General features: G+C 36.5%; 2 protein-coding genes across 3 annotated transcripts in view; both read left to right on the top strand.

The window, feature by feature from the left end:
- ITGA1 (integrin subunit alpha 1) overlaps window positions 1-13,991 on the top strand; it is a 76,351-nt gene extending 62,360 nt beyond the window's left edge. For both annotated transcript variants that reach the window (XM_026865447.1, XM_026865448.1), the window contains exons 22-30: window positions 252-328; window positions 1,010-1,099; window positions 2,117-2,219; window positions 3,707-3,820; window positions 5,432-5,536; window positions 6,522-6,626; window positions 7,512-7,604; window positions 9,118-9,234; window positions 10,001-13,991. In XM_026865447.1, the coding sequence (XP_026721248.1) occupies window positions 252-328; window positions 1,010-1,099; window positions 2,117-2,219; window positions 3,707-3,820; window positions 5,432-5,536; window positions 6,522-6,626; window positions 7,512-7,604; window positions 9,118-9,234; window positions 10,001-10,045 (849 nt within the window). In that variant the 3' untranslated portion in view covers window positions 10,046-13,991. The remainder of the gene's footprint in view (window positions 1-251; window positions 329-1,009; window positions 1,100-2,116; window positions 2,220-3,706; window positions 3,821-5,431; window positions 5,537-6,521; window positions 6,627-7,511; window positions 7,605-9,117; window positions 9,235-10,000) is intronic.
- Window positions 13,992-20,541: 6,550 nt separating this feature from the next.
- Window positions 20,542-20,847, top strand: part of ITGA2 (integrin subunit alpha 2) — a 69,393-nt gene continuing 69,087 nt past the window's right edge. Inside the window, exon 1 of the mRNA XM_026865794.1 lies at window positions 20,542-20,782. Coding sequence (XP_026721595.1) covers window positions 20,542-20,782 — 241 coding nt within the window. The remainder of the gene's footprint in view (window positions 20,783-20,847) is intronic.

The raw sequence follows: 20,847 nt of genomic DNA, 5'->3' as shown, positions 1-20,847 counted from the left end.
TACTGAGGCTTCTCAGTTCCAAAAATTTGTGGCTTCTGTTTAATAAGAGATAATTATTAGATTTCCTTTTTGGTTGGGAAAAACTCAAAGAAACTATTTCATTCATAGAAAAGTGTTAAAAATGTAAATAAGGATTCGATAGATAAAAAATAGTAAAAATTTGTTCATTTTTCATCAGGACAAACCTTATTAGTGTGCCTTAATTTCTTTTTATTTTTCTTTTAAAATGTGTAATGTATTTCTCTAAACAGATTTCCTTCAAAATATCATTCCAATTCAATGCATCATATCTCCTGGAAAATGCTACTGTTCATGTATATGCAACAAGGTTAGTTGCAATCATTACTTGTTTACCTTCTGATTTTTTTTTTTTTCTTAGAAAGCTGTTTTGTAATAAAACAAGGATGTCTTTTCTGACTCAGAAGTGGTTAAACAACATGTAGAGCTGGCAGCTTTACAGATGTACTCAGTCCAGCAGTGGACTGAGTGGACTAAATAAATAGCTGTTTGTCTCTAGAGACTGAAAGTCACAAATGAGTCATAATTTCCAAAAGTTTTACCTTCCAAAAAGGTTTCTTCTCTTACAAAATTACTGCATACTTTACCATGAATCACAGTTTATGCTAAACAAAAAGGTCTGGCCTTCAAAGAGCAAGAGCATTGCAGATATTGTCTGTGACACTTGCCCTCAATGTTTGCTGTCCCTGCAAAATCCAGGGATAGTGTCAGAGTAGTGGCCCCTACTTGGTCCATTATTGTTTACTCCACTGCAGTCTGTAATTTTAAAAAAGATGCATTTCTGAGCTGGGACTGGTACAGGATTCCACTTTTAATTACCAGAAATAGTCTTTTGAATTTATTTTTGGGAGATAGTAATTACCTGGAAATGAGTAGTGTGTTTTCATAGCCAGAGCTGTAAGTATTTCAGTTTCTTGAGATTCCTTCCCACCTAGGAGTTGTGTTGCATCTGTATTGTCTTATATGAGTGGCATATGTTGTTTTATTTTAGTGACAGTGAAGAACCACCTGAGACTTTGAATGACAACAGAGGACACATTACAATTCCAGTAAAATACGAAGTAGGATTAATATTTGTAAGGTATTGATGCTTCTTTGTACTTTTATTTGCTAGCATAGTAAATAGCAGGTGTTCAAAGAGAGTATAGTATTGTTTTGTTGTTGAACTGTGCTCAGTATCTGCAGGTGACAGCTTCTAGGCTCACGAACAGGAAGCACAGGCTTCATTGAAAAGAGCAGTTACATGAAATAATGGAGCAGTTACTGTCTCTATTTTGCTGTATTTCCATTTTATCTTTTTAAATTTTATCTGCAGTTTGCAAGTGCAACAGCAGCTTTGTTGATTCTTGTACTTTAGCCATTCGAAGACATTTTGTGGTACTTTCAGCTTCCTCAAGGCCATGAGTTTGTATCACTATAGTATCGCATGGTGTGGTGTTTGATTTCCAGCTTCAAATATTAATCCCAGATTTAGATTCTCAGGGTTGGGGTTTTTTTTATAAATTCAAACATAAACTTTAATGCAGGTCTTGTAGTACACTTTATTTTCAGAAATAACTAGAATTTGATTAAATTCATCCCTGAAAAACATAAATATTATCAGTAGATTACACTGCATGGTGCACAGGTGTAAATAATTAAGTCAACTTTATTTTAAATGCATTTAATGGTTCAAATCCAGCCTTTGCTTGTCCCATAGGGAATAATGTTGACTTTAGAACATGGTGGGTTTGTTCTCTTTTTACTTGATTCTGTCTTTTCTAGGACCCTGCCTGTTTCATATGACAATGCAAGGGACAGCACAGCTAGAATAAGAACAGCAAAATCAGGCCCTGATATATTAATTTTAAGAACAATATTTGATCATTTTGTAGTTTTATCTGAACAAAACATTTTAAATGTACATAATAAAAAGTAAATAGTACTCAGAAAATGAATGAGTTGAACTTCAGTGGAAGTAGCAGTGTACTCTTAATTGAAAGACTAGTCCTGGAGGATTAATGAAATAATGAAAAGAACAATCTTATTAACTACTAGAGTTTTTATGATGTTTGTGTGCTTATTGGGGTTTTTATGTGTGTTGTTTTTAAACCTACAGTGTTTTCAAAGAGCACCATGTTATAATTGCAGCAAATGAGACCGTCCCTACTGCTATTAACACAACAGAGCAGATTGGGGATGAAGTTACTCTACATTATAGGGTAAGAAACAATTAAAAGTGTGATATAGTTACTGGCGCTTTTTTTATTATTTTTTGGTTTAAATCATATAATGTGATAACATATTACCTAAATACCAACTATGCAATATGTTAAACCTTCTACATGGGTGTTCTGTGTTTAACACAATTTTGTCCTTGCTTGCTTTAAAATAAGATGACTCAGAAGTTCTCAGAATGGTCAGTCCCTGCAGAGTGGTTCCGGTGGGGTTTAGAGCTGCTACCCTCAGCAGAGGAAAGAAAGCATGCTCTAGTAAATGAGAACTTGACCTACATTCATTGCAATTTAGAACAGATATTACCAAAATACAGTCAGCTTTGAAAAAAGCAAATGTCGTGCTCCAAGAATGTTGTCTTCCTAATTAAATAAATACTGCAAACTAAAATCACTTGGAAAAGATATTTAATGGACTAGAAACCCATCATCAGATTCTAGTAGGACTGATTTTACTTGTCTTGAGATCATCCTTGTTTCCCAGTGTAAAAACCAAAGCTGAGCAAGAGTCCCATATAAAAAGGATAAGTCTCTGAATCAACTTCTGTCTAAAAAATGGGTCATGGGAAAGTTCTTTCACTAAATAACAATGACAAAGGATTTTTTCTCTTTTTAGTCCACCTACACTGTTTTACTCTGCTACTTTTTCTAGTCTAAAACTTAAAATCCAGTAATCTCAGAGCTTTTGTGGATGTTTAAGACTTTATTTCATTTTAACTTTCTGAGTGTAACAGCTGGTGGACTGCAGAGCATAAAATTTATGATCTCGTAAGCAAAAATCTCTGAAATCAGCTTATTACAAATGAGTAGTTGGAAGAAAGAAGTTAAACAGGTTCTTGAGTGTTTATTAAGCTCATCCACTTCAGAGATAGGATCACCAATTCCCCTGCCAGCAATTCCACCTAGGCATTTTCTCCATCCTTGGGCACAGCAGGCCTGTTCAGAAAGAGCAGCAGTTTACAGATATGTCCTGTGATCTTCTCAGGGAAAACAGGGGAAAGCAGGAGAAGAGGAGGGCTGTTGCCTAAGCACACCTCAGGAGGAACTAGCAGGAGTAACGAATAGTACAGTGGCTTCTCTCCCATGTTAAAGTATTTTGGGGTCTTTATTAAAAATTGAAATAAATTACCTTAGACAGAAGTCCTAGATGGTAAGAAGATACAGTAAACAAGATAACAAGAAGGAATTTATGTCAAAATGGTCCCTTTCACCCTGTTCATTTGATTTCCTTCAATAGAGCATTGTATTACCCAAGACCACAGAAGAATGTGTTTGCTAATTCACAATAGGCTGTCTTGGGGAAAAAGTAAGAATCCATCATACCACTTTTTGCATAACTGACTGCGGAAATGTAAAAAACAAACCAAACCAAAACAAAACCAGAAGAAAAGCACAGGAAATTAAAAAAACTTCACAATCAAATACTAACAAAATTAGGAAAGTACTAATCAAACATTTTTCTTTTTTTTTAATAGATTGAAAAAGGTGAACACTTTCCAATGCCACAGCTCACACTGCAGATCTTGTTTCCCAATGCAACAGCAGCCAAGAACACTCTTCTCTACCTTACTGCATTGTCACATTCCCAAGTAAGCTAGGAATTTTTATTTTTATAATTAATTTAAATTTGAAATTTTTGTTGTAAGGAACTGAAAAATGCAAACATTTGGGATCATGCCTTGCTTCAAGGTAGATACTGCTTTTAGTCTAAAATACAAGATGCTGGTATTTTGAGAGTATGTACAGATGTGCATAAGAAGGCAAAAAGAGAAATTTTCTTAAAAGGAAACAGGCAAAATTAAAATAGTGTTGACCAATAACTGAACTATAAGAAGTTTAATTTGATATATTGCCAAGTTATGAGAGGTCTAGACTGAGATATGACAGGAGTTTCTTTTTTGGTTTTGCCTACTGAGTCTCAGATTTTCTCCATTGTCATCAGTGCTTATTGCAAATTCTGTAGTCCTGCTGTGTGCATCTAGAGCTTAATCTCCTGTTCAGTCCCTTCTGTCACTGAAATTAGCCTTCCTGCATGTCTGCTTTCCAGCACTAGCAGTCCTCTGGCTGCTTCTTTCTCTGGGTGCTGAGACATCTTGAAGGGGTGGTAGATCATGTCTTAAAAATGCTCTTCACTGTAGTCTTCATTTGAATTTTTCCATTCCACTCCTCCAGAGCAGCTGGAGATCATAGTTCCACCAAACCCCATGATTTGAGATCTGTAGATATTAAAACTAGAGCTCTATCAATATAGCTCTATCTATCTGTCTGTCTGTCTATCTCTCTGTAGCTGTATCAATATATACTATATGGCTGAAGAACCCAAATATCACTAAGTCGTTTTGAGGTGTTGCAGCACTGATAAATAAACCAAATGGGGTTCAAAGAAAGAAAGAAAGAAAGAAAGAAAGAAAGACCCAAATATTCTATGTTTAGAATACAAGGAAATTGTGTCTGTTCTTAAATTCCTTCCCCTGTTGTTTCCATTCTGAGGCAATCACTGCATTTGACCCAAGTTTGCACATAAACTCAATAAATCCGTGACTTTTCTATGGGTGTAATTCATCTACTGTTAGCTACACTGTAGTGACAGTAGAGTGCCTAAGTCCACTGCAAGGGATTTGCAATCCTTTTCATGCTAGCAGACTGAAAGTGAATGACCCGACTGAAAAAAAACAAATTCCCCACACCAAAGACACCAAAGGCTTTTCCTGCTGCCTTTGAAGGAGCCATGGAGGTTTAGCCAGTGCTCTAGCACCTGCTTCCCATCCTTGGGCACTGCAACAGAGGCTCCTGAATGCCTGCACTTAACCTGCCTGTCTGCTTGCTAAGGCAGAACCTCTGTAGATTCCCATGCAAAAGCTATTTAAGTCTTTTAATAGCCAACTTTTGCTGGTTCATGTAGTGGTCATCTTGCAGGAAGCTCTTGTTTGCTTCTACAAAGCTTTGAGTAGCTGGATAGAGGTTAGGTTAAATTATCTCATAAAAAGTTCATTTGTGTTTTGAATAATGGTACTTCAATACCCACACCGTCGTATTCTGCATTCTTGCAATATACAATTTTATTGCATTTAGTTGTTAGTACATCTTCTTAATGTTATTAAATATTAAATATTATTAATGTTGGCTTGTTTCCAGAGAATTTTTTTTTAATAGATTGCATGTTCAGACAATAAGAATAATATTTGTATTTCTGCTAACAGAATGCCATCTGCCAAACTAGTTACCCTGTAGATCCATTAAAAATCAGCACTGGGAAACCATTTGTGTTGCCAAAAATAAAAGAACCTACAAAGGATACAATTATGGTAAGCCTAGATATGGTATATATATTCATCCCAGATATTAATCCAGATCTTGGAGTTGAGTACTTCTGTAATAAACATATAAAAGCTTCTCTCAAACTGTATCCTATGGAAATTCATTTTGACTTAATAGACCGAAAAAATTACCTTTATGTAGACTAGCTATAATTTTTATTTGGCTAGAAAACTGTACGTGGAACTGAATTGGGGGTGGGTTTGTTTGGGTTTTTTTTAATAGTAGCACATCTGACAGCTGAGTAAATCTTCACTTTCTATATTTCCATTGTAATTAATAAATAGCAATATTTTAAAAGCTTTTCATCTCCCTTGAAACTTTTTTAGACATCAGGCTGAAAATGCTAGCACTCTGATCTGACAGATTTTCAACGCAACTGATAGAAATGTAATTGATGATCCCATTCGGAAAGGATTAGCCTCTAGTTGCAAAGTAATTATGCTGCCATGGTTATTGTGGCATGTTGGGGGGCAACCGTCATACTACCTCCTCAGCCTAGAGGTACAAGTTGAGTTTCTGGTGCAAATGAAAGCATGCCATGAGAAGAATGTTTTGTCATGCTTATCATAGTCATTCACAGAGGTGATAGACATCTAAGCTAAACAAATATTTCCAAAGCTTTGTCAAAGCTATTTCCAAAGTCAGAGGTGTGACGACAGAAAAACGCTTCCTGTTACAGGCTGTCCCTTCTTTAGGAGCTTGGCTGATGCCTTTTACCATATACCTACAGTAACAGAGCTTCCTCAAGGCTAAGTGAGCCTGCAAAAACTGAGTCTATTCTATCGCAGCATGAATATCTCAACTCATTTTATATACTGCAGTGTCATTTTTACATAAAAAGCCCCAGTAATATCAGTTTAGTATTGATATCATAGCAAGTCTATGTTCTGTATACACAGTAGTTTAGGTGGTTTTATTTTAGTAATCTGAAAAGTCTCTTCCTGTTAATTCATGACAGTGTCTTTTAAACAGGACTGTGATACATACAACTGTGCATCTATTAATTGTGCCCTGGTCCCATCTGACATATATCAAGTAAATGTTTCATTAAGAGTATGGAAACCTACCATCATAAAAGTAAGTAAATCCCATTTGTATTCAGAATATTCTTGGGTTTAAGAAATTTAAGCCAATGTTTCTGAAGTGTATTAAAGTTATACCTTTTCATTTTCTTAAGTCTCCACAGTCCCCTAGGATTTGAAATTGTTTCTCTTGCTATTCTAAAACTTCCGCAAAACTAAGTTACATGCATTTTATTATCCTTAAAGAAAGTACTTAGAACTTAGCAGGAATTTCAAAACATAGTAAGAAGATACCCCTTGCTTATTCTTCATGGATTGTACATTTTTTGATAGCTACTTATCCATCCATATATTCTACTTCAGCAGATGTAAGGAGGGGTACATAAAAGCATATAAGTTTTAAATAAATTTTATCTGGAAAGTTTTCTCAAGTCTAGAAAGGATTTTTTGAACAAAAAGAGCAGAGGAGAAAGAGTCCATCTCAGAGAACACCTCAATATTGTCTGATAGTTACAACAATGATCAGGCTGTGGTCCATTTTGTTCAGCTGATAAATTTCTGATAATGAGTTCCTGTTTTCTGTCTTTGTTTTTCACTGGAAAAGAACAGGACAGGAGGGTAGATACAGCAAAATTTTAGAAAGCTGGAGTCTGTCCCTGCGGCCAAAGGTGTATTCCAGGATTAATTAATATTCCTTTGAAATCTCTGCTCTCTACTCTTTCAAAGCTGTACTGCTATCTTGTAAACAGTGATGTGTGTGCTGAAGGTGTCACAGATGAGCAGCTCCACTGACTTTCACATTTTTCAGCATCTCCCAAAATGTTACAGTTAAGTTTTGCTTTCACCCTTCTTATTTCTGCAAAGCTTTCTACTTTAATACAATACTAATTTAAAATAACAAATAACTAATTGTAAACCATAGCCATTTCTCTTTTTCCAGGCAAGTATTCACAGCTTAACCCTTGTTGTGAAAGCGTTACTTAAGAGTGAGAACTCATCGCTGATTTTGAGAAATGACCATCAAAAACTGGAGGTAAGAACATGATAATTCATGGATTTACTCTTCATAGTATTTATTGTGCTACTGAATCACTCATTTTCATTCATTACTAGTGAACGGATTGTTACTTGTTGTAATGTATTATCCTACTCTAAATAAAAGGAATATCATATTACAGTAGAAATGTCAGAGTCAGATGATGATAGCAAAATCCCATTACCCACCAATGTACCTGGATGCAAAGTACTATCTGAAGTATTTCTGCCTGCTACAGTATAAATACTTCCTGCATCTAAGTAAATTAAAAGCATAATTAAAATTCTTTTAATAAATCGATAATATTTTTAAAATTGTCCTGAGTCGTTTAGAAGTGATCTTACTTTGTACATTGTATTTTCTTTTTTATTTATTTATTTTTTATTTCTTTCCACTTCATTACCCAGGATATATATGTGAAGCAGAATCTTTTATTTGTCAGAAGTTCTCTGTCATTTTCTTAGACAAGAAAGTATATAACGTTGTATACTTACATATATATAGTGGTGTCAGGTATAAAGAGAAATTTCTTTAATTTTGTTAGAATTATTATTTGTCCTTTAATACTTTTTGTTCCAAGATGTTTATTGTGGTTAATGCACTGCTTTTCTGTTATAACTTGTGCATACAGGGGCTTATTTACCACAATTTACATTTTTAAGCAAAAGTCATTATGTTATTTTTGTTAACATCCCCAAACTTTATAGCAAAGTAATATTCAATGTGAATTACATCTCGTGCAAAATATTTTTGGAAATACAAACATCACAGGTCAACTATCAGCTGGTATTGTATCCAGACATTTCTTGTAAGTGATAGATTAAAATTCAATGAAGGCGTGAAAACACAGCTGAGAGGCTTGCATATAATGAGACCTGCCTTTACAAACCAAGGAATTTCAGAATTAACTTTTTAAAGACATATTTTTAAGTTAAATGTTTAGTGTTCAGCTCTTCAATTAATTTGATAATTCAAATTGACAATTTGAATTATAAAGTTGTGTCTCTAATAAATTCTTGAGTTAACAATTCGAACTCCTATATGGTCATGGTTTTTTAAATGTGAGTATTCCTTATTTCAGTTTAGTTTACACCTGGTTTAAAATCAAATTAGTATCTACACGGATTTTTACACATTTCATTTAGTTGGTTTAGAAGCTTGTTTATCACTACCAATTGTCAGGGAGGCAGCACTGAGTGATGAAGGAAATACTAAAGAAAATCCCTAACATATACTTCAACTGCTCATGGTTTTGGTCCTGTATCCTTTATAAATACAGACTTAGAGTTGGGCCGGTTCTTGTTAAATTAATGCACTTAAAAATCACAAGATATTACATAAATATAGGGTTTCATGTTGGAGATTATTTTCTCAATTCCCTCCTACAAATTCCTGTACTCAGAATGAAGTGGTACCCTGGGAAATCACTGCATACTGATAAAAGTCATGTGCTCTGTTGATATTTTAAAAGGATAACTTATTTATTGCTTGCATTCTGAACATTTTGCAGACCATGATTAAGATTTCCAAAGAACTCCCACCGGGTACAGTCCCCTTATGGGTTATCCTCCTGAGTATCTTTGCTGGACTCTTGATTCTTGCACTGCTTATATTTGCTTTGTGGAAGGTAAGCTGCACATTTTTTGACTTCAGGAAAATCAAAAAATATGCTTAAATTCTCTGCCGAGTGCTTCTTGTAACTAAAACCTCACAGATACTAATATTATCTAGTAAGTAGAGAGAAATCTTGTAGAAAAGACAAAATAACTAATAACACTACGTTTTTCTGATGTGTAACATGCAATGCTAACCAGTTGAAACCTGTATTGCCACTATGTTATGAAAGGAAAAATGAAAAGAGATTTTAGTATGAGTCTAAGTTTAATAAAGGAGGGGTTTATTAGCTTTGACATGGCCTTTGATGATCTTTTTCTCTTTGCAAGAGATGCTAGGCCTGTGGTGTAAGTATTGCCACAAGTGGGCACTCTTCTCCAAGATAAATATTTAGTTCATACTTGGGTTAGAAGGTTAGTTTGTAAATTTCAACACGTATTATCTCTTGAAAAATTTGACAAGCATAAAATAAAGTATTATTTATTCAGCTGAGTACCAAATATTATTAAGTGTTTTAGCCTTTGACATTATGCAAGCGTAACAATGATTCAGCAATCACTTACTATATATTAACTGTATGCCTTTTGTCTGCTTTCCTGACGTGTCTCACTAGTTTTTTCCGTTCCAGGAAAAACAGTGTTGTACTTCAGTGATAAAATATCAAATGACTTTTTACTGTACTAGAAGTATTAAAATAGTAGTAAGAACCAACAAAAGAATGCTACCAACATGGGTTGTATGCTTTGAGAAGTTCTTAGTCACCTTTTTCTTTTCTGCAGGCTGGATTTTTCAAGAGACCACTAAAGAAGAAAATGGAGAAATGAAGAAAAAAAAAAAAAAAAGCAGAAATTTTTGCTCAGGTCTGCCTCAACAACATTACTGTAAAATTATAAACTTCGTCACAGTGGTCACCATGTTTCCTAACTCTGGTGCATTACAAAAACAAGAAGTAGAACAAGAACAAATCAAGGACATGTGCAAAGGAATGATGCAAAAGAATAAACAGCCTTTTGTGATACTCAAGGACATACTTTAAAGTGATACTCATTTTTGGAGAGTGAGTTCAAAGATTCTAACATTTTTTTAATGTGGAAAATGCATAACCATATTTTTATATACCTGTGTATGTGGAATCATTTTTCATTACAAATTATGCAACAAGTCAGCTTGTATGTAGCAGTTCCAGTCTTTTATCACCTTACAATTTTCAAAAAGAAAAAGTATCATTTTCAAAATTTCCTCCGTATGTCAGTTCTGTGACAGCAGACTGTCAGTTCACGAAGCAGAACATGCAGACTTTGAGAATGCACCAAATACTGTATGATAACTGATGTAATGACAGTTCAGAAGATAGAAGCACCTGAAGGATTTTTGGTGAAAATTACTGAAATACCTTGGACTTCTCTTTCTGCTCATTTTAATGTGTCCAGTTTAACCCAGGATACTCCAAGAAAGAGATTTTTATGGCCAAGCAGTCCATAAAGAATTGATCCATTACATAACTGTTTGAACTTGGAACAGATTTTTGGCAGGCCTAAAAATGTATGCACAAAACCTAAAAGCCCATCTGATTGCACATAGTACTCAAATAAGCAGGGGCACAATTGTATCTGCAAATTGAAATATCCATATTTATGCAGGAAATATTTAGAGGTACCCTCAAAGTTTGACTCTTGCTGTATATCTTGGAGTAGCCAGGAGGGTGCTTCATAAACTGTCACTGTAAATTTATTGCGTAGTTATTTAATCCCATGAGTTTAAAGTGTACAAAATAATAATTAACAAAAGAGCACAGATAGAAAATTCAGCACTGGTAAGCTTCTTCTAGTATTATAAGTTTATTATAGTTTAAGAAGTGATGAAGAATTTGCATATTAAATAAGCACTTAACAAATTATTTTGTGTCAAAGATTAAAAGTTTCTATGAGAACACACTGAAATGTAGATAGCAAAAGATTTCTTTAAGAATTTTTTTCTTTCTATTTAGACTGTTCAGTTTCCTCATTTCTTTCACACACTTGTCTTCCTTGTATGAGGATCTCTCCCCAGGGCTATTGGGCTATGCCTTGTCCTTGAGAGTTTCCTATGTTACTTGCAGCCACACAAAACTAACATGAGAAAATGGAGGCATGCTGGCAAAGGTGATATTGCCTCAGTGTGAGACAGCTCGTCATTGGTTGCCAATAGATCAGAAAATGTTGAGGAGCCATACTGAATTCTCTAAGATGTACTTGTTTGCAGAAGAGATTTGACTTGCCAAGGAAGCCAGGAAAATTTGTTCCTCCTCTTGGTACAAATGTTACTGAAATGTAAAAAAAAAAAAAAAAAAAAAAAAAAAAAAAAAAAAAAAGGTTTTAACTTAGCACTGACTTTAGCAATAGCTTAAAAAGCAGTATTATATTTTATAAATACTTTTTTTCTTTAAGAAGAGACCAGAGATTGGGTTTAACATGCTGGCAAGGACACCTCTGGAAGTGTGCTGGAAGGTGCTTTATTGCCTGAAAGATGCTGTCACTCTTAAGTCCCTTCTATTTAGTTCCTAAATTAGAGAGTAGTTGTTGGGAAAGGGTGAGACTTATGTGAATGCAGCAAATGGGATTAAGTTTGAAAGTGTTTACAATTTCTCCTTGTGTCTGTGGGAAAGGTGGTTGTTTCATAACAACAGTCTGCTGAAGGTAGCAGCATGATTCATAGAAGAGGGTAAAGCCCTCCATGGGAACACTGTGGGTGGCTGTGCTTTGCAGTCTGAGAGAGCCACCGGGTCGGCGGACTTGCTTGCTGTGCTAGTCTGCATGCCTGAAAGTGCACCCTCACTGAAGGGCTATGAGTTCTGAGTACAGAAGAAAGACATGAATGGCAGCAAAAAATGACATAGAGGAATTGTGGATAGAATCCCAGCTTCATTCATCACACTGGTTAAATAGTCCTCGAAGGAAGGCAAAAATCCATTTGCTGAACAGTGATGATAAATTAATATTTGCAGAGCTGCTTTCAGTTCCACACGACATGCAGGTTTTATTTTAAGAAAATGTATGATTTTGCCAATTTGTTTGAAAGATTTAAATGGCACTTGTCACCATGTCACTATAGCATCTGAATGCCTCAGAACTGTAATTTTTTTTTTCCTTACAGTATCTCTGTAAAGACATAGCATTGCTGTTATCCTATTATGGTTTTGTAAAGGAACAGACTTACTAAGGAATTGTGACTCACCAATGCATACATAGAAAGTCCGTGGTAGCAGTGGAAATACTTATATTTATTATTATTCAGCCAGTTTGTTAACCATGAGGTCATTTTTTCTGGTTTCATAAGATTATTCACAAGTTGTACAAGCTGCATGTCATCTTTATCCAGCATACTTTCATTTTAAGTGTTTCACTTTTTAGTTATGATGAGCTTTTTACTTTTCTGATGACATTTCATATCTTATTTTAAAGCATCAGCCTAACTGAAAAAAATGTAAGTCAATAGAAGAGTCTATTTCCTTAGATAAAGACCACGCAAAAATATCTTAATATTTTATAAATGCAAAGTATGTTTGAGATCAGTGTTCTATTATTTTTAGACTTGCTTTGCACTGTAAAAACAGTAATAAGCTTCATATAACCACACTGCCTTTCTCTTTGTCATGATGCTTTCTTCCTTTTCACGTTTGTCTTCTTATCAGATTTTCAATTATCATATCTATTTAAAATACAAATATGCAAAGGGGATAGCACTATAGCACATTATTACTATACAGGTTAAATTAGTAAAATCACTATTTTTATACATAACAGCCTTTCTGCACAACACTGCAAGAGCAGTATTTTACTGCTTTTCATTATATACAACAGAAAACCCTACTGAAAGCCATACTGCAAACATCAGGAACATCTCACTGAAATTTGGCAGGCACAAAAAAATGTCAGAACAGTACATAATCTGTTTTGATCCTCTATAAAAAGACATATTAGGATTGTAATATGATTCTAATAACTAACAAGCTAAACATTTTTTCATTCAAATAAAAGCCTGTTAAAAAAAATTAAAAATTTAGGTGTATAACCAGAACTTAAGCAACGGAGGGAGTCTGGCCCAGCTCAGTTTCTAACTTCAGCACTGAAGTAACTAATCTTAGAGGGAAAGGACAGGCTACATTTCTGTCTCACTGAACTTCTCTGGAAAGGAGCGAGAGCTTTAAACCATCACTCCTACTTCAATTTGAGGCTGTTCCAGAGGTTGTTGATCCCATATGTAGTTTTAGAAGACTAAGAAAACAGCATCTACATGAGAGCAATCTCCCTGGGCTGCTGCTTATGTTCCTGTGCTTGTCTGGTGTCACTCTAGGGTTCTGTACTATGAACCCTTGCTACAGACACAACCCACCTTTCCTGACTCCTTACCTGAGCCCTTTAGTACATATCCTGTGCTGCATCATTTCAAGCATGATGTTCCTCTTCTGCAGAGCTTGAGTCAGGGGAATCCACCTTCAACTGGAGCCAAGGGTTTTCATCTCACTCAGCAATGAGATGCTGGAGTTAGGGTCACACTCATCTAATCAATTCCACATAGTCTAATTGTTTTAATTTCTTGAATTAGCTGTTGTATAGATGGTGATCCCTAAAAGCAGAGCAAGAGAATCTGAATGTACTGTTGTTAATTATACTGCTTTATAGGAATAAGAGGGAATTTGCATCCTTTTAACGAAAATCACAACATTCTGCACAGCATTTTGGTTTTCCTGTAAAATTATTTCAAGTGTTTTATTGATTAAAAAAATTTAAAGTCTGGTGAGCCTCCTTTGTAGTTTGTTTGCTTTTCATTGATATAAATATAATATAAAGCCATCTCAGTACATAAAGACAAATCCATCTACCTGTCAACAGAAATCTACTGTAGAAACAAGCATTCTGGCACAGCATGACATCAAGGAAAGCTTGATTGTGGTCAAGCTGTCAGAAATACACTGTTATTAATTGTATGGGTCCTGTACTTATAGCCACATGTGAAAGCTCTTCAGAGAACCATATGACTTCCTGACACAGATTTGTTTTCATGACATTACATAGATAAAAGTTGAAGACATATTAATTCACATAACCATTCTTCCTATCCAGTGATTTTTCTGTACTTCTCCCTGTGACACAACTGATGTTGTCTTGCATAGTTGTAAATGACTGACATAATCTTCCATAAAGCCTAGTAAACATTTGTATCAAAACTTCCTAGAAGACAAAGATTACACCTTTTATATCACAGTTAACTTTTAGAAAACATTACAAACCATGTAATTACTTAACTGTTATCTCATCAGAAACTACTTTGATGGTGAATCACAATTCTCTAATAGCAACATCCTGTCTAGTCACAGGGGAGTGCTTACCAAATGCCCTGCTCTGTATATATCTGATCATTAGACTTTGCTGGACATTGTCCATGGGAGTATTTCAATGAAAACCAGAAAAAAAAAAAAAAAAAAAAAAAAAAAAAAAAAAAAAAAAAATTTTCAGTGGAATTAAAAAAGAACTGGAATCACTTTTTCACAGCAAGTGTCATTTTATGTATCATTTGCACAAAACTGATTTATAATTCATTGCATTTAGCAGAAGCAGCCCTAACCCTCCACAGTTCAAAGGCAATAGCAGTTCATGCAGTGGGTGTGGTATGAGCCCTATAAGAGTGAAGAGTCCTAAAGATTAAAGCACTGATGAAGTTTTAGTAAGTTTAGACAGCACAACTGCATTCTGTTTAAAGAAGTGGATGGTAAAATGAGCTACCCTCAGTGCAATCATGTTTTAATTACAAAGACTGAGGGATGACACCCAGAGATACTGGACTTTGCTCATTCAGTCAAAAAAAGCATGAGTAAAAGATCCTCAGACGTATTTTTCTTCTGACTGTACTAGAGTAGGGCATAGTGCTCCTTTACTTATTTTCCCTTCTCGTACACTTACCCTTCTGCCCTTCTCCTTTTCTCAGTACTGTAAGTCTTCTCAGAAAGGACAGACATTCCTCAAGGGCTGACTGAATGTTGCACCTCCTAGGGATTTTCAAATAAATGGAAGAGGGAGCAGAAGTATTCAAAGTGAATTGCACATTTAGATCTAGCAGGCCAGTTGTCTTGGCACACTTTGTCCACCCCCTTCGTACACTCTCTGTTCACCTTCAGCAGTGGCCGTGGTGAAATCCTGCTTCTCAGTTATGGTTCAGCTTGATTTAGTAATGGAAGTTAATATTTATTTTGAAGCTTCACATATCTGGTTCAGTATTAGTTATAGTCCTTAAGGTTTATTCATGTTAAGGGTGCCATTGTTCTTCCTCCTGCTGTAAAGGAATAGGACTTTAGCGAAAGTTTCTTCGAATCATCTTCCATTACAGAGATCAGAGAGGATAAGAGGAAAAAACAGATGATCTCCTCAGTTTTCTCTAAAAAGTATTTGAAGTTTTGAAATTTTGTGACAGTAGACATATTCTGAGAAAAACCATTAATTTTCCTCCCTTTTGGGGAATTTTATAGGCAAACCTTTCTCATGGCCCAAATTAATAGCCATTAATAACTCTCTATCTTGCCATAAAATCTCACTGACAAGAGCCTATTTCTCTGGCGTCAGCCATTTTACACTATGCCGCAACAGATGCTAATACTTATTATGCTATTCAGTTCAGCTGAAAATTCCCACTACCCTGTTATTCAGAAAAAAAAAAAAAAACAAAAAAACAAAAAACCAAACCACAACAACAAAAAACAGTTCAGGTGGTATTGGTGTTGTAAGTTTTTGAGACTCTCACGAACCTCAAAAACTAATTAGTTGCTTTTGCCATTTATTTGAGGGATCTGTCAAAATTAATTCACAGACACTGGCCTTCTTTATGTCATGAATTTCCAGTATTTAGAAAGATGCCTATAGTTCTCAGCAAACCCAGTAGCAAGTATATTTAGAGAGCAATACGTGTCTTATAAGATACTGCTGCAACATAGTGTGTCACTTCATGCAAAGCACCTTCAGGTTTCATTTCAGTTGTTGAGGGCTGGCCTATTTGTGCCTCTCCCCTGCCCCTCCAAAGAGAATTTTTCTTATAGAACGAATAAGATTTGTGCAATCTGATAAAGATCACTTTTGTACATCTGGTCAACTAGATGACACTTGGTTCCATTACCACATTTTATCTTCCACCTGCATTTCAGATATTTCAACTTTAACTCAGGGTTTAGTAACTAATGTAGGCAATGTAGCAAATGATCAGTTGAGAATAGGTCCAATCAGCAGTTATATACCAAAAGGTTGGGGGTTTTTTATAATCAGTATTACTTCTGATTAGCTTAACATGTTCAAGCAGCAAACAATATAAGAAAGAAGAAAAAAAACAAACAAACAAACAAAAAAAACCAACCCCAACCAACAACAAAGCAATGCATTAAGACTTAAATACGTCTCACCTAATTAATTTAAAATTCAATATGATTCATAGAATCACAGAATGGTTTGGGTTGGAAGAGACCTTAAAGCCCAGCTAGCTCCAACCCCTGCCATGGGCAGGGACACCTTCCACTAGCCCAGGTTGCTCAAAGCCCCGTCCAGCCTGGCCTTGGACACTGCCAGGGAGGGGGCAGCCACAGCTGCTCTGGGCAACCTGTTCCAGTGTCTCACCACCCTCACAGTGAAGTATTTTTTCCTTATATCTAATCTAAAACTACCCACTTTCAGTTTAAAACTGTTAGCTTACCCCTCATCCTATCCCTACACCCCCTGATGCAGAGTCCCTCCCCACCTTTCCTGTAGCCCCTGTAAGTACTGGAAGGCCGCTATAAGGTCTCCCTGGAGTCTTCTCTTCTCCAGGCTGAACAACCCCAACTCTCTCAGCCTGTCCTCATAAGGGAGGTGCTCCAGCCCCCTGATCATCTTCATGGCGTCCTTTGGACACAGTCAAGCAGGTCCATGTCTTTCTTTTGTTGGGGTCCCAGAGCTGGACACAGCACTGCAGGTGGGGTCTCATGAGAGCAGAGTAGAGGGAGAGAATCACCTCACTCGACCTGCTGGCCACACTCCTCTTGATGCAGCCCAGAACACGGCTGGCTTTCTGGGCTGCGACCTCACATTGCTGGCTCATAGTCAGTTTTCCATCCACTAATACCCCCATGTCCTTCTCCTCAGGGCTGCTCTCAATCCACTCATCACCAAGCCTGTATTTGTGCTTGGGATCTTGCTATGTGCTAGCTTCATCAGACATCTCTCCCTCGTGTATTGTAAAAGAAAGAGTACAACTGACTCCATCAGCCTGGTCCATGCCCCTTTTACTATGTCTTTTTAAAGGCATCTCTTTTCTAGAGCAAAGAGTCCTAATTTACTTAATTAGTCTTGGTATTGGGGTAATTCCCCACCTTCCTTACTCTAGCTCAACTTTTTCAAGTTCTACTGTAGCATTTTGAGATGATGGAACTAAAATTGTCAAAAGTTTCAAAAATGTTTGGTTTGGATACTAACATAGCAAAGCACTGTTTTATTCGCTATTTGTTGCCTAAATAATTCCTAGAATCTCATTTGTGTATTTTTGACCTTTTCCAGTTTAAGTCCAAAACTGAATTATTACTAATGTCTAAACTACATCCTCACATCTAATTTTAACATTTCCTTTTTAGATTTGGGTTTGGGGCAGGTTTTTTCATAGCTTATTCTTTTTTCCTTCAGTGCAGCCTTTAACATAACATTTTTGTTACAGACATCATGTGTCTGGCAAAAAATAATAACTGAGACTTTGTAGCCCTTCCATCTAACATCTTCAGCCAAATCACATCAAAGGAGTGACCTGGAGCCATATACCTTGGCCTCCGGTGTATAAATTACATCACCTTCACAAAAGCCCTTCCCAGATATACATTAACAAAAAATTCCTCAGCTTTGCATACCACAGAAACTCTGATTCTGTGGCCACACCTCTCAGATGACAAAAATAGAAATACTTGAATGTTTTTCTGACAATGTTGGCATTAATTATACATTTTGTCATCAATTAAAAAGCCGGAATAACACATATTAGTTGTAAAATTCTACAGTAAAATTGATTATAAAGTATGTGTTCACCAGAATATCTTTTAGAAATCAAATACTGGCTCAGTATCTTCCCTCTGCAGCTTTTAATTTTTCTTGAAAATGCAAAAATTATAATGAACATTCCGTAGTAAAACTGATTAAGTAACTTGCTTCCCACAGTCTTTACCATGAAGACAGTTTATTTAGCACTTGCCAACAGAATAGCTTCTTCTAATGTTCAAATAATCCATATTTGTATAGAACCAAGCCTGAAACTTTGCAAACAAGCTCAGGCAGATACGGTCGTTTTGGCAAGTGTCCTTGTGACCACTGACAAGCAGACACAACAGGGTGGGATAAAACACATCATTAAAAAAGGAAGACATGTAGGGCATAGGGTGTGTATCAGGCCCTGTTTTAAATTGCAAAGATAAAGAGCATAACCAAACAGTTCTCCAAAGGTTGTGGGGTTTTTTTTGGGTTTTTTTTGGTTTTTTTCTATCAGTGTAGGTTAACTATAATAAAGAATAATTTTTCAGAATAAGTGTAATATATATAAAATAGCAGAAGAGACTCAAAAAAGTGAAATACTGAACAATATAGAAAACCTTGTTTTGAATTAATATGCAATATACAATTCAGGATTATACAAGAGGGTTGTTATCAAATGCCTTATAAACTATTTGAAACAGAAGTATTCATCTAAGGGAATGTTGTTAAAGAATGCAATAATTCTCACAGTATTTATTCTCCTATGACCTATTCTTTGTAGATACAAATGTTGGTCTGAGAAGCTACACCCTGTGAGACAGCCTTTTTTCTGTGAGAAACTATTTTTCAACATTGTGTCTGGGTGAGGAAGAAAGTTTCGTATCCGTAGGGTATATTTATAATTACAATGATGTAACTGAATAAAAAGACATTGTTTCTTAGGAAACTGAGACATCGTAGTCTGCAGAGGTTATTCTAGGGTGGGGCAGAGGGGGATTCTAAGTTTATTTCATCTATTAAGAAACTATTTTACTCTATGCTGTGGATTTTTTGTTTGTTACTGTTCTTTCATTAGCATCCATTAATTAGTGTTATTCTTCCTTGTGGAAGTACAGATTTTCCTCCTTGTCCCAGAGTCGTAACATATTTATAGACTCAGTGCAGAGAGGAAGAGAAGCGGCTAGAGCGGCTTTCCTGCTCACAATTTGCTTACTGACCATTGGATCAAACTTGGTGCTGAAGCTGATGTTTCTGCCTTAGGTATCTGCACCTTGGAGCGTCTGTTTGCAGGGCTTCTGTGACACCACAAAGAGGAAGCCCGGGGAGTGCTCTGAAAGACACATGAGTCATTCCTGGTATTGACTGACCGAGGACTTCAGAGTTCAAAGCGACAGTGTCTTGGGAAGTGTTCACAAACAGTGAGCCCATGTGCAAGTTCATACATTAGGATGCATAACACATCTGTGTGTCCTAAAAGAGTAAATACATGAAAGAAATCAATGTGAGTTATACAGGGAACAGGACCCTGCTCTACTTCATTAAATGAATCATCATCATCAATGATTTTAATGTCCTGGCCTTTCTTGAGGTCATAAAGAACGTCAGAAGGAACCAATGTCCAAATAAGTACCCATTGAACCAAGTACCTGTTGACAGGCTTCTTCATTTAAACTTAAAATTCAGATTCAGAATGTTAAAAAGAAATATGAAACTGAGAGAATATATGTACTTTTTTACAGGACTCCTGAAATAAAAGCTATGGTCTGCGTCACACCTAAAAGGACCATGACCTAGATGCTAAGAATGGGGAAGGAAGGAAGCATTGCTATTTCAGTTTTCTGAGCATAATGCCAAAAAGTTCAAAATTATTCAGCAGAAATCATTGCTACAAAATAGAATACATCCCACATGAAGAGGTAGTTCCACAGAGTTTACCAGAACTGTAGGGTGGAGAAAATCAATGTTTTTCAAATACCTGGAATATGCAGTAATCAAATAGTGCTGACGAGGCTAGATAGGCTGAAAGCTGCACAGTACACAGGTACCCCACACTTCGAACTTCTTTCTGATTTCTTAGAAAGTTGAAATCCTCACCACCCTACTTTTACTGGCCTCGATTCGCATTGTTTCCCTGGATATTGCCCTCGCACCTAAGCCAACGTAAGCAGTGTGCTGCATCGGCAATAGATGCAAATTACCAACTTGGAACCAGTTGGGTCGCACGGCTCCTGGATCCTGTTGCACTCCTGCATGGCTGGGGGCGCAGGCGGCAGGAGTATAATTGAGAGGGGAAGGTCCAGACTCACTGTCGTTACATGAGCGATCAATACTCGGGGAACACAGCCACTCTACGCTGTCACATAAACCCACGTTTTACCAGGACTCTACATGTTTCTGACTCCAAATATCGGGAAGAGGCATCCCCACCCCTCCGAAGTATTGACTCAGGGTACCCGGGGCTGCGGCGCCGGGTCCTGCCGTGCCGGTCCTCGCCTCAGGACCCTCCTCCCAGCGCCGCGACGAGCAGCGGGCGCGGAGCCTGGGCCGAGGGCCCGTGTCGGCTCTAGGGAGTGAACTGGTGGCGGGGAAGTGCAAACGTGCACGTTTTCGGCCGAAAACGC

The sequence above is a fragment of the Athene cunicularia genome, assembly GCF_003259725.1.
Source record: "Athene cunicularia isolate RWA chromosome Z unlocalized genomic scaffold, athCun1 chrZ_part1, whole genome shotgun sequence".
Taxonomy (NCBI): Eukaryota; Metazoa; Chordata; class Aves; order Strigiformes; family Strigidae; genus Athene; species Athene cunicularia.
The sequence above is the reverse complement of the archived record's forward strand: the minus strand, read 5'-3'. Positions and strand labels throughout refer to the sequence as shown.